Consider the following 14,134-nt stretch of genomic DNA (forward strand, 5'->3'; position numbering starts at 1 on the left):
TTGATTGTACATAAAAATGGACGTAGTCACCGGGTCCAGGAAATGAAGCCAATGCAGGAGGTGCCTGAAGGCCTTTATTCTCTGGAATGAACAGCAGACGGCGACTCCACTGTTTGCAAAAAGAAGTCAGTTTCTATAGAAGTCTGTGAGAAAAATGACTCTCACTTGAATCATAACGTCATATAAAACGTCGTAAATATTTTCATGAGGAGTTTATGGTCTCAATCACTACTATCAAGTCTTCTTCAATACAGACCCCACCCCCAGCTCCTACGCCTGGTTGCAAAAAAAACCCCAAGATGGTGCTGGTCAAAATGCTAAACTTAAGGCGGCGAAACGGCCGTTCGCAAAACCATTGAGGTGACGTCATGGTGCGTTGCCACTTGGTGTGTGTCTACGTTACCTGTCCTCTTAACAGCTCATAGGCTGTGATGCCCAGCGACCACCAGTCGACAGAGAAGGAGTAGCCGGGGTGGAAGCCCTCGAACGTCTGGAAAAGCTCAGGAGCTGATGGACAGAAAAAAATACAACAGAATTAAATGGAAGTTATGGCACCTCGCATTCATTTTGTATTTTAAAAAGTATTCTGCTCTTGATATTTAAGTTAATGGCCCTTGCTGGAACTGGGGGACACTGGCTCCCTCTGCTCACAGTGACTCCCTTCTTGCATTTTGTCATAATTTTCATCGCGCTTCAGAATTTCGCAGCATTCTCTTTCAGTTTCAATTTCAGTTCTGAGCTGCGACAAACCGACAGCAGGCTTCGCGGACGAGACAGAGCCCATGGCCAGACAGTGTTCACACTTCGCTGCTGAGTTTTTGTTGTGGTTCTGCATAGCTGATTGTTATGATAAAAATCTGGAGCCAAACTAACGTGCATTGCACTCACATAGGAAGAAAAATAATCTTGTAATTATGAGATAGTAACTCACAATTAAAATAAGGTATCTACCTTTTGTTGTGTTGTGTGAGTGCAATATGCTTTTATTGCATTGCAACATCTCTGTAATAAATAATTGACTGAACAGGTTTTCTGCCAGGTTGAGCTATCAACTCCCTTAAATTGGTTAGTTATGTTTTTTCCATCTCTCCTGTGGAAGTGAATAATCTATTTTTAGGGGAAAGGCTGCTCAGCTGTAATCTTGTTCTGAATGGTCAAGATGAATTTCCATCACTCAGCCAGGCACACACACAGGAACACGCAAACACACACACACACACACCCTCCTCTCCTTCATGGCAGGTTTAATCTGCCTTCTGTGCAGGGGAGGAGGGAAAAATTGGAGTTAATCTACTGAAGCCGCTGGGAGAGAGAAGGCGAGCGAGAGAGGGGAGGTTTTTTCTTTTTGCCAGAGTAGCCATTAATTAGCTACTGAACGTTCGCCCTGAAATCTATTCGCACATGGAGGACAAAAGTAGACAGACACAAACAAAAAAAAACACACAAACACACACACACAGTCATAAACACACAAAAACATGCTGCCTTGTCATTCCTGTCTCGCGTAAATCCTGTTAGCTCCTGTCTGATCTGATCTGAATCCACATTGATCTGATTAATGTACATGCGAGTCATGAGGTGGACGACTGTAGCTGGTGAATAAAAAAAAAACAAAAAACTCTCAGGTGTTTCGGCTCATGTATCTAAATAAAACACGAGAATACACTAAATTGACCATCCCGTATTTGGACACAAGAAAGCAAGAACAAGGGAGGGAAATGAGCAGACTATTTATATTTTAAAGATTGACCAGATTTTCGGCGCTAAGCTCCCTAGAAGCTTTCAACCTTCACAGCGAACCTGACAACAAAGCGGAACCCAATTATTGGGTCAATAAGTGTTGACTTATTTTGAGCTGGATCTTCTTCTGGGGCCACGGAGCAGACATTAGCGACTACAAGTCAACTTCTGTAAACGTAACTTGAAAATGATTTTGTGCGTTGCATTGTACGGGAGCATTTACGTTTTCACAGATCTTAAAATTGCTCCCCTTTGGTCGGTTTGTTCGGCCGTCATTATCAGCAATTATCATTTCACCACTGCTCGGGGGCAGATGCCCTTGTCTACATTGTCTCCCTATCGAGTCTAAGTGCCAAAGACTCTGTCAAGACTTTGTCATCACAGACAATTCTGTTAAATCCGTGATAAATAATGATTCATTTGTCTCTCCTGATTGAAATACAGTATGTAATTTCCAATTTCTTTTTTTGTGAATTACCTCCCCTATACATCAAACATGTATTACTTACCCATGTATGGCTTGGTCCCAGCGATGGACGTTGCTCTGAGGTCTTCTTTGACGATGGCTGCTATGTTGAAGTCTGTGAGATGGACGTGACCTACAGGACACACGGATCGCATTACCTCCAAGTGACACAGCATGTTTTTAAAAAACACATTTACAGTTTCTCAATTGTGTGAACCCTGTCAAAAAAAAAAATCCCACGGTGGTATCTGTTTATGGCATCAGTACGAACTGTGTTTCCCCATTAAAGTATAAGCTTTCTGTTTTGGAATTAAATTTCACCACAGCTCACCGAGAGCATGTGTTCTTACTCTGTATGCTGCTTATGTGAACGTTAGATATGCAGAAAAAGGAATTTGAACCTTCTAACGTAATCCCCCTTTTCTTCATATACTCTTGTGAACACGAAATGCTCTTACTCTGAAATCTATTGAGAGGTATCAATTGCAGGAGGCTGTATGTTGTGATATTGTGACAGCGGTGCAGGAGCAAACTCGGTGGTTTTCAAAGTCAAACCGTTGACCCGCGTCTCGCTGTGCTGCACGATGGCCCAGAGTCCCTGCCATGCACACTGAGCACACGCTAATGAGCTGAATCTGTGTGTGCGTGCGTGTGTGCGTACGTGCGTGCGTGTGTGTGTGTGTGTGTGTGTGTCATACTGAGTGAGAGCACAAGACAGAGTGAGAGAGTTTTTGCCGCAGTGATTGTTTGCATGAATGGGTATCCCCAGTGACCCCATAAACACATAGTCAGACCACATCCACAAAAGCCTCCTGTATAGCCATACTGTAAAAAAATTTAGAAGAAAGAAAAAAAGTATTTTATCACACACACACACACACAAACAAACAAACAAACCAACAAACAAACAGATGACTGTATGTGAATATGAATCAGGCTGGAGAGAGTTTACACAAAGACATTGTGTCTTAAAGATAACTGCCAGAACAAAGCTGTCCACATGGGAAAAAAAAATATTTATACTATATTATATTTTTCTTTTCTCTCCCTTCTTCTCTTTCTCTCAAAGATTATCAGAAGACAGATTTAGGACAGGAGTTTTTCCACAGAATCCAGCGGAAGAAACACACGGCCGTCGTAATAATGTCGGGCTGCTGGGCCAAAAGTTTATTGAGGCACAAAAAAAAGAGTTTCTTGAATAGATGTGTTTTGAAAATTTGACCGGGGACCAATTTCCCACGATGGCAGAGGTGACCCCACAGCTTGGTCAGTTCAAACTGCTTGTACAGAGCAGTGCAGCCTCAGATGCTTTTAGACTCAATGGTTTGCATCATTATTGTTATTTGTTAATTTTTCAATATTAACCATGTAATTGCTCAGGCAGGTATGGGAATGAGTCAGCTGATCTTAACTGTAAAAAAAAAAAAAAGGAAACTTGGCCGACACTGCAAAGAGTTTATTCGTAGAGAGAGATTGACAGATAAATTATGACATTAATGAAAATGATTTTGTGTGGTTATTTTGCTTGATTGGTGCAGTGAATTACGGTAAGAAAGGGTTGTTTATGACTGCTGTCTGTCTGTTTATAAGTGACTCAAAAAAGGAACATTTTTTGCAGAGTGCATTGATTTGAATTGTCCGGCTGAAACGAGCGAGCACGAGTCCTGCTTGTTGCAGGGACAGAGAGGAAGCCAATCAGCCTTTGTGATGTAAAATGTGAAAAGTGCTGAACATAACAAGCCAGGCTAGCCTGAAAATTACTTTTCCTCTTTCCCCCCCCCCCCATTCATTTAACTGCTCCGAATACAAGGGAATTACCTGCTGCTGCAATGCTTTTAGATTGAATTGTTTTTTTTTAAAGCCTTAATTATAGTTCTTTGTTGCAGTTTATCCTTTGGATATTAAGCTGCTATTGCGCTTGTCGAGAGATGGCCACTACACTCTGCTCTGAGGAAACATGTCCAATTTGAATTTGTTAACAGTAGTTTAGAACACTGCTATTTATTTAAATTCAAATAAAATCTATAGTCAGAGAGTGAAGCCAACCCTTGTCCATCTGAAATCGAACTCTTCCCCTCTCGGCAGGAACAATGGTGCAGCAAGGTTTCCCGTGGCTTAGTTATCTAACGTGTTTTACTGGGATTACCTCCACAACTGTCGGGGGTTTGATCCCAAGGTTATGTCACGCTGCCACACATCTCTTAATTTCTTTTCTGCGAACCACTACCTCTAAACACACTCGCCCCCGATGACAAACTACATAACACCTACATCAAGGCACAAGATATACACAAGCTCTGCACACTGCACCAATAGTTACATGCAGAAAGGAATATATACAGTATATATAGTAATAGTTAGTAGACAGTGGCAGAGGGCTTTATGGTAGACTGCACATGACATCGCTGGCATTGATAAGATAATATGTGAGAAGGATTGCTCCAAGTTTGCACAACAACAAAAAAAAAATCTAGATTTTTCATGTACAATTTGCTCTTCTATCGTACCGATAGCTTTTCTGAATGTATTTGGCTTTTAATGATCTTCAATTGACAAGCAGACACAGAGACACCACCACGGCAAAATAATGGTAGTGTGAAACAAGGCCGGACATAAACCTTAATGCATTGCCGCTAGCTTGCAGTGATTCAGGCAGACTGTAATTACATTAGGGAGTCTGAGAGCTGCCAGTGGTTTTTCTTCACAATATCCCTTTAATGAACTGTCTGCTTTCATAGGGAGCATGTGTGCATGCTCAGGACAACCTGAACAACGACCCTCCAGGAGCGTCTCTCAGCACCCGGGGGCTATGCCGCCTAAAAAGAAAATGACACCGCACATGCATGAGTAAATTGTTTTCCTCCACGAGAAACAACTCCCGGAGGAACACGGGGCAATTTCAGGTTGCAGAATTGACGCGGTGTGCAGAGGCAAAGAGCCCGCCGGCCCTGCTCTGACACCGCATGTTGTTTCAGACTTCAGCGGAGAGGTGTGGGCAGGAGGTTTGAGCAGGGGAGGAGTGCGTATTGAGTTTGAAAGGTCGTGCGCACATACAGAGAGAGAGAGAGAGAGAGAGAGAGACCACAGGTGAACGTGTGTTGTCACGAAATCATGACATCAGGCTGAGGCTGCTGCTCTCCTTCTCCTCCCTCAATCAGTCTGTTCTGTTCTCTTCATCTCTCGTCATCTACCCAAATCTTCCTCCTTTGACAAAATCTCTCTTCCAGAATTGTTTGCTCATCACTTCACCTCCTTCTTGTCTAATTCTTGTGGCTCCCCCCCCCCCCCCGTAGTGACAGCAGGGCTGACATCCCACATATCCCCTCAGCTCCCTTGAGCAGCTGCCGGGTGCCCTCGGAGATCCCAGGGCTTTTGTGCATGTGCGCAGTATTTGGCCCAGTTTATGGACATGTTTGGTCTCATGTTGTCTTGTCGTGACTACGCCGCCTTACTTCCAGTGAAGGAAAATGTTAAAACTACAGTAGAGCTAGTTTGTTGAGTATTCATTGACCCAAAGGGGCAATTAAGACAACTTTCGAGGTGGTTTTATTGTTTGGTCCCTGTCGTAAAGGTACTTTTGCGAGAGAGATCCTGAGGGTGTTGTCAACACCACTTTGTGTTTTGTTTTTCTTCATGTTGGTGAAATGTACCACGTACTGTACAAACACGTCTATCTGAAGGTGTCAGGATGCATCCTAACGTGAAGTACCCTAATATTCCTCTCGATTAACATATTGATTAAGCAATTTACAGTCTCACCTTGATTTACAGTCGTCCCTCTCCCTCTGACACAAATACTGTACACACAGCTCTGTTGGCCTTTCGTCTTTGTGTACGTGTGTTTGTGTGTGTAGGCGCACAGCAGTCTGTGTGAACCTGAAACTGACACTAAAACCCATGATCTGGCTTAATCAATCAGTCAGAACAGGATTTCCCCTTTACAGCGAAGAGGACAGCATGATGAATAGTGCCCCTGTCCTCCACACTCCTATCACATCACTCCTTCTTACTCCATCCCATAGTTCAGAGAAAAAAAGAAGCCCCACACACAATGGAATGTCACCTTGCTCTAAACCGACGCACGCTGACATGAGGTGAAAATGAGTTTGGACTCTCCTTCTCTATGCTGCATTAAAAAAAAAAGAGATAAATTAATACATGAGGTACTTTTCGTCTTTATGCTTCAAGGCCTATCTGGGCGATGGGCGTGAACCCTTCCTCCAAGCATTGCAACCTCCTTTGATGTGTGCAGAAATGATCCTCGAGGCTGGAGGTTCGGTAAAACCCCAAGTCAGAAGCTGTTAAGTCTCGAATTTGGGACGCTGAGTCAAGTCAGGTCACCATGTGAGTCAAGTAAAATCTTTTTTTAACATTCGTGGAAAAAATAGTCATACATTTTGGACTTTGAATTCCAACCCGTCACTTTCATATGATTTAATTAAAAACATATTTTGAAAATGGGTCTTACCATGCTCATCCAGCAGTATGTTGTCAGGTTTGATGTCTCTGGAAGGGAAAACACAAACAGTACAGTAGGATTAGTGAAACGTGTTTGATGCGAAATGAGTCAAATCCGAAGCACTTACTATTTGCATGTACTATCTGAACAGATATCTGTAAATTCTATTTCACAGTATTTTTTGGAGAACAAGCTGAAGTTGGATATATTTAAAGCAACATTATGCAACTATTTCACCATAGGAATGAAAACTTAAAATTTGATTGTACACTGCCTAGTGCAATAGGGAGAAATTCACCTCTCTCATTTCCACACCGTTAACAGCGGTTAAGATATTCTTTGCGGGGTGATGATTAATGGCTTAATTAATGGCTGCCAGAATCAGGCAGCCATTAATCAGGCCAACGGTAACACCGAATTGTAGATCCATTAAAAAGACTTACAGTACAAGTCGGTGAAAAACAATACTCAGTGAGGAAACTTTAGAAAATATCCATAACGCGAAAACAGACTTTGGAGTGTTTGATACAGCAGCAACACGTCCGGCTGGGGAAGCCGATTCATTGCAAGGAACTTGCTCAAATGTCGTCTCTAATATTCTACAGCGTGCCCCAAACTTTTGTTCACATTACACAAGGGAATAACTCTGGACTTAAAATAATAATGAACCCAGCAAAAGGCGTAACACAACACAGCACCGATCAAATAACACGTCCGAGATGACGCCTCTGGTCTACGAAGATTAGTGATGACTAATCTTCACCACAGGGTTTGGTCCCTTAAAAAATATATATGTCCTTGAGTTTGGTTTCGGTGTTCCCGTCTTGCACTTCCCCTCAAGTCACATTTAATAAAACCGCGTGGGTGATCTGTTCTGTGGGTGGCACGCTGCTCTTTGTTTGCCTTGCCAGGGAAGTTACGTTGCAGAGTTCGTCTTCTCCTGCTATTTTCAAACAAACCACTTTTGCTGCTGAAGTCTTAAAAACATTCCCTGTGTGTTACAGTAATACCCACAATTGCCTGCACAGGTCATCAAGTGTAAAGGCTTCGAAGAGTTGACTAGGGGGTAGGCCGACTCACTATTGTGTTGAATCATTTACGCCTCATTGAATGAGCATAATGAACAAATAAAACTTTGCATCTAAACATCAAAATGGCACTGTATTTACGGCGGTGTGTACCAGGTGTGTGATGAAAACACATTTGGGGAGGGGAACAGCAGGTTAAGCTGTGGGAGTAGTAAAGACACCTGAAAAGAGTAAAACAGGTGTAAGCTGAGGCTCTTCCCGCAGCTTCGGCTTATTTGTCATCTGCTGTTGAGTTTCCTGTTTTTTTCCCCAATTTTTCAAGCGGTTGTTTGTTTCTCCACCTACTGTTTTTCTTTTATTTTTCGTTGCCACATAAATCCAAAAAGCATTCAAAAGAAAAGTTACTCCACTTTGTGCCGGACGCCGAGTCTGTAAGGAAAACTAGAAGATATATTGGATCTGGTCTTTAGACTTCAAAAGGTTGAACTAGAGAAATTTCCAAAGGTATTTATATTATATAAAATCATACTTTACTGGTTACAGTGATTCGTTTACACATTTATAGACATGTATTGAATCCCCTCAGTCAGTCTTCTGATCATAAACTATTTATGAAGAGGTTTTGATGCACTGTTTCTTCTTCTTCTTTTTTTTTTGAGAGACATTTTTCATTTTACATTCAGCTTCTCGTGTTTCGTTGTTGGTGTTGTGATACAAACAACAAACGCACCTTGCCACCATCACCAACTCCTCTCATGAAAGACGTGCACAGTGGGTGGGCCGTTAATTATTCTGTACCCACAGTAAACAGTTGTTGTGAAGAGGATGATGAATTTTAAAAGCATAATCAAGAGGAACACAGACTGTGGATTCCCAAAAGTGTGTAACACTCGTAACAATACTGAAGAGCCTGATGACGATCACTGATGACAGTCGCTTCAAAGAAGACTTCTGTGCCAAGCGGTGACGTCCCTCCTGGACATTTTATTTAATTTGAATTCAAAGCAAGGTAATTCTCATTTTCCCTGATCTTTATCTGTCCTTGACACTGTTATCTCTTTTTATTTCACATCACAACATGGTCGGAGCCACGTACACAATTCCCCCAACTCGTATGGGACTTACGAAACCTTCTTGTATTTCACTTCTTGTTGATGAAACCCACACACATTGTTGGACAGTGTCAGATCCTGAAAATCACCATCTACCATCTCAATTTCTCCTTCATCTGAACAGTGCCTTTTGTGATACACTTGTGCAGACTATAAATGAAACCGAGAAGAGGCACAGCGTGTTCTCAGTTTCGCTCTGTTAGCTCATCTCGGTTCCCAATAGTTTTAAAAAAAAGAAGAAAAAATGCTTTGAACAGGAGAGATGATATTCTATATTCAGGGCCCTCCTCAAATGTCCATTTGTGCTTGATGATCAGTGTATTTCCACTCTGAAATTAACATCAACGTTACCAAATGAATTCGAGAAGGTGTGTGCATATTAGCCGGGATGGTGAAGTCTCATGGTGCATTGAAACTAAATAGAAAAGAATTTTTCAAGAGATGAGATTACTTACAAAGTCAATGCAAAGATGCGAGAAGACTCATGCGAGCAACCATAGACTATATATAAAAAAGGACGTAGGCACTGGGTACAGTAAACGAAACCAATGCGGACGTGCCTTATGCCTGTATTCTCTGGAATCACCAGCAGAGGGCGCCTCCCTGGTTGCAAATAGTTTGATTGAGGGTGAGGTCTTGCATTTCAGATGACCTGTTTTCGGAGACGGCTTGCAGATTTTCAGGAAACAACGTAGGTAATGGCAGCAGCAACAGGAGTGAAAGGATGAAAACATTCTTGTGTTTTGCTGATTCACAACACGGAGTCTGAAGCACTGTAACACACACAAACACGCACGCACGCACAAAATCTGTGTGGTAGTGTCCGTTGACAGGGAGCGTCTCCTCTAATTAAGTCTACTTCCCTGTAGGAACTCGGCAGTTTTTTAGCACATCAAAGGCCACGCTGACCTGTGCTTTTTGGTGTGCGAGTGTGTGCTTTCTACGCGGCACGCCCTTGGAGACCGGGACAACCTGTAGCACGAAGCCCAGCTCGGGGGGGGGGGGGGGGGGGGGGGGGGGGGGGGGGGGGGGGGGGGCGCTTCGGCGGATCAAGCGGCGCGGGCTCAGCTGGGGGTGAGAAAGGTCGACCATGTAATGCTTAATTAGCTGACATTTGCCTCAAAGGCTGGCACTAAGGGAGAGGGCACGGGCACGTGTCGCTGCTGAAAGTGAGAACAAGGAAGCCTCGTTTAAAGGCCACGCCGCCATTGTGAAGCCACAGGACAAGACGGTGGGGGAAAAACAACCGGCTAAAGAGATAACGCAACGTAGCGAGCCTCATTAGGAGCGGGCGCATGGTAGAAGCCACGCTGTCGAGGTAGAGGTGATAATACATGACTGACTTGTTCCCCTGTGGGTGGACATCTAAAACTCAACCCCTTCTCTTAGCTCTGTTCACATTTCGCCCACAGCTGACATTCACAGCACAAGATTTCAATAGAAAACAAATTGAATGCCGGTAATTGGAATTAATGCTTTTAGACTGGAACCAGAATCAATTGATGAAGTAACTATAACAATACATGATTTTGATCTTTGTATACGTTGTTATAGACCTGTTATTGTTGTTGTCTTGAACAATTTAATTATTACTATTGCAACACACGATGTAATCACCCTTTTTGAAACTATTAAATAGTCATCTTTAAAAAAGGGCTTGACACCAATCACTTAAATATAGTAAATCGATATTTCGATCAAACTCCACAATAATGGAATTTGTTTAAAAACAAAAGGGAACAGATGAACAGTGTGAGACATCCAATCAGCTCAGGACTCCGGCAACACGTGCAGCATATAGAACAAATGTATTGATAGACCGACGTGTTTTGATTTGTGCGTCAGAGTCAGAAAACATCAGTGGGGCTCAGCTCTGTGCAATCAGGGGTTTTGTTCCGAAATAGCCAATATTTATTACATCTCAGCGACTTATGAAGGCTATTCTCACAGTCATAATCGATACTCACACTTTCTTCTGTTGCATTCAGTTTAATGATCAGCGAACCACTTTCTATTTTCCTTCCACAGAAGCTGACAAAAGAGTTACGCAGCAATTAACAACTCTTTCTCAAAGACGAGAAAAGACAAAGTGATAATGGAAAAGTAGGTCAGACTGTTTCGCAAAAGATGATGTCTAGGGAAAGAGCTGCACTAAAATTACAGGATCTCCTTTTTTTTCTTAACTCAGAATTGAATGACAGCTTAGTGTCACCTGATCATTGTTGTTTTAGGTCCACATCGTTGTAGCCAGAAGAGGCTAGAGTTTTGATTATACAATAGTTGTTAGAAAACCTGTTCTGCAATGTCGAGGAGGCCGTCACAATGAGGGCTTTGTAGTTTTGGATTGCAGTGACTCAGTTTTTTTTTTTTATTTACTAATTTGTTTAATCTCCTGATCAGTAAAAGAGAAAAACGTTGAGCTGTCAGCTCATTGCAGCTTGCGGTTATTCCTGTTCATTGTGGATAACTAGCTAGAGTATATGCCTCATCTATTAGCGCTGAGAAGCAGATGGGACTGCTGCCTCCTGGGTCACACCAGAGCTGAGTGAAGACTGGGACTGCTTGGCTAGGTGACACCTCGGCCATCTGCGAGCGTTAGCCACTTTGAATGGGATGCTTTTCAGATGTGACCAAACAAAAAGGCCCATGACATTAAAAAAACAGTACAACTCGGCCAACTCGGAAGTGTGTGACTGTGTGAACGCCTGGATTTGGACAAACAGTGTTACTGCAGCGTCTGAACCAGGACTATACTGACAATCACTAATCTATGAGGAGGCAATTTGTAATCATCAGTCATTATTTTTTCCACTTATGCAGTATGTGATATTGTAGCTATTGCAGGTGCAACACCAATCGCCTGATTTTGATTTTTTCCTCTGAGGCATAAAAAACAAAGATACACCATAATAATCCAAAGCACTTTACATATGAATTGACACCTGCGTATGAATCCCTTGGCCAAAAGACAAATAGAGAGACTGAGCAGCGTGGAGGTAAATATTAAGTAGATGTATAAGATGTATAAGAGATGGAGAGAGGCTGACAGTGTAAAAGGGGTAAATATGGGAGTTGTACAGGTCAGACTGAGAAAGGAGGAAGTGAGCTGAATTATACATTAGGTAAGAGAGATAAAGAGTTATAGCCTGGGAGAGTGAGGGGAATAGTGGCAATTTTAGAGAAAACCAAATTGTGCTAATCTATATTGATAAATTGAGGAAATGAAGTGGGGAGCCAGAGAGAGAAAGAGGAGAGAGGAAGGTAAATAAAGAGAGACAGGCGGAGAGGTCTAAGAGCAAATTGAGTGAGCTGAATAAAGGTTGGCGAAGTGAGCGATAGAAAAAACAGGGACGAAATTTGGGTCTTTTTCTGGGTGAGGACAGAGACCAGGCGAGCTCGGGGAAAGTTGATCCGCCTGGCTTTTCTCTCGGTTGACTGGCCCTACAAGCTATTAGCAGGATCTAATGGCCTCATTACAGCCTGCTATCAGAGGCAGAGGGGTAACTGAAGCCTGTACCTGCTCATACGATCCTGCACCGACACTGGAGCAGGGCCGACACACCTGAGAGCGACGGCTCTCTCACACACACACACACACACACACACACACACACACACACACACACACACACACACACACACACACACACACACACACACACACACACACACACACACACACACACACACACACACACACACACACACACGAGCGCGCGCGCGCACACACACACACGCAGAGGCCAAATATGAACGCTCAAACTCATCTGTAGAGTAAGGCACTATTCCCTTTCTTTTCTGATGACAGAGCCACTTTTTTTTTTTCCATAGTTGCATTGGTGTGTTGTATTGTGCTATTAGTTCTTGGGAGTTATAAAAAAAAAATCCTCTGTACTTGATAGTAGAGCGGAAATGAATCATTATTTTCCGCATTAGAGCAGCTGGAGAGATTTCATATTTACTTTTTCAAAATAGTTCTAGAATAATTTTCTGTTTGTTCTTTTCGAAATATCCATTGATGGTTTGGGATCCACTTGATCATTTTGGATACTATGTGCTGTGGAATATGTAATATTGTACATGTACCGTAGTTGTATTTAGTTGGCATTTTTCGTTTTTTGGGCAATAGGACAATTGGATGGGTTGTTCCCAGCCATATTAAATCTTTGTTTTAGTCACTGTGCCAATTAAATTTTATTCCAAATTTTCCGATATGAAACTGCAACAGTAAAGCTGTTGTTACTGGTTTCCTGGGCATCGATGGCTGGCCGTTAAATGGGAGGATCTTTCGTGGCTTTAGTCGCTCTCTCCTCTCCACCGGAGCAAGAGCAGAGAACTGCCCTGAGAAAAAGCCTACGGCTCAGAACGAGCACCGCGCGAGGCAAACAACAAATACACACGAGCACAGTCATGCAGTTGTGCATGGAAGATGCATGGCGAGAAAACCCCCCCCGGCTCTGAGTACCCACGCCCACCGGCCGCCGAGGAGCGAGCCAGACGGCCGCTGCCTTTGAACGTGAATTGAAAGCCCAACTACACCCACAGAGGCGAGCGGCTCCGGCAGGCGGCTGCGTCTCTCACGCAGCCTTTCCTCTGTCTGGTGAAGAGAAACGGCCCTGGCAAGTGTTCAAATGGCGCGGGTTGTGCGTTTATGCACAGTTACAAAGATTTTTTTTTTTTTGTGAGTGTGTATGTGGGTGTGTGTATGAGAGGAGTTCTTGAGCTGAGAGACTTTCAGTCCTCATTCATGGGTGGGAATGGTCGACAATGTCTGTGCTGACTAAGTCCCCGGTCTAATTTGGAGCTGAGTTTTCTCCCCCCCCCCCCCCCCCCCCCCCCCTCTGCCAGGCTCTTTAAACTCTATATCACTGCCTTTATCTCTCCTTCTTTGCGTCTCCCCAGTCTTCCTGTCCGACCGGTTGAGCGCGCTGCTGTCTGCCCAAATCTCCCACCTCCTTTCCACCACACGCAGGCATGTGGAGCGAGACACACAAGCAGCCAATTAGTGATCTCTTTTGGAGCCGACTCGCTGGTAAACATTCTGTCGCGTAAAGAGCGCAAAACCTGCCGCGGGCTCGGTCGAGCCGTGGGAGATTTTTTCGACCGCGATAATGCTCAATTCACCATCCCGCGGTGGAGACGGGAGAGCCGGCGCCAGCTGGCACCGCGATGTGCATTTATGAAATATGAGGGTACAATTTCTCCCGCCCCTTTTTCTCCCCTCCCCTATTCTTGTTTCTTCTTCTGCTGGCATAATTAAACGTTATCTAACACGCCATGAATAAAGAATACTTCACTTGAAGACATGACAAACGCCTCGCCATTTCGA

The 14,134-nt window shown here is 43.4% G+C and overlaps 1 protein-coding gene across 2 annotated transcripts in view; it reads right to left on the reverse strand.

The window, feature by feature from the left end:
• Window positions 1-14,134, reverse strand: part of stk32a (serine/threonine kinase 32A) — a 51,980-nt gene that overhangs the window by 15,007 nt on the left and 22,839 nt on the right. For both annotated transcript variants that reach the window (XM_035626443.2, XM_035626442.2), the window contains exons 6-8: window positions 6,675-6,712; window positions 2,250-2,339; window positions 404-507 (exon numbers count right to left, since the gene is read on the reverse strand). In XM_035626443.2, the coding sequence (XP_035482336.2) occupies window positions 404-507; window positions 2,250-2,339; window positions 6,675-6,712 (232 nt within the window). The remainder of the gene's footprint in view (window positions 1-403; window positions 508-2,249; window positions 2,340-6,674; window positions 6,713-14,134) is intronic.

Source organism: Scophthalmus maximus, chromosome 2 (assembly GCF_022379125.1).
Source record: "Scophthalmus maximus strain ysfricsl-2021 chromosome 2, ASM2237912v1, whole genome shotgun sequence".
NCBI classification, from domain to species: domain Eukaryota; kingdom Metazoa; phylum Chordata; class Actinopteri; order Pleuronectiformes; family Scophthalmidae; genus Scophthalmus; species Scophthalmus maximus.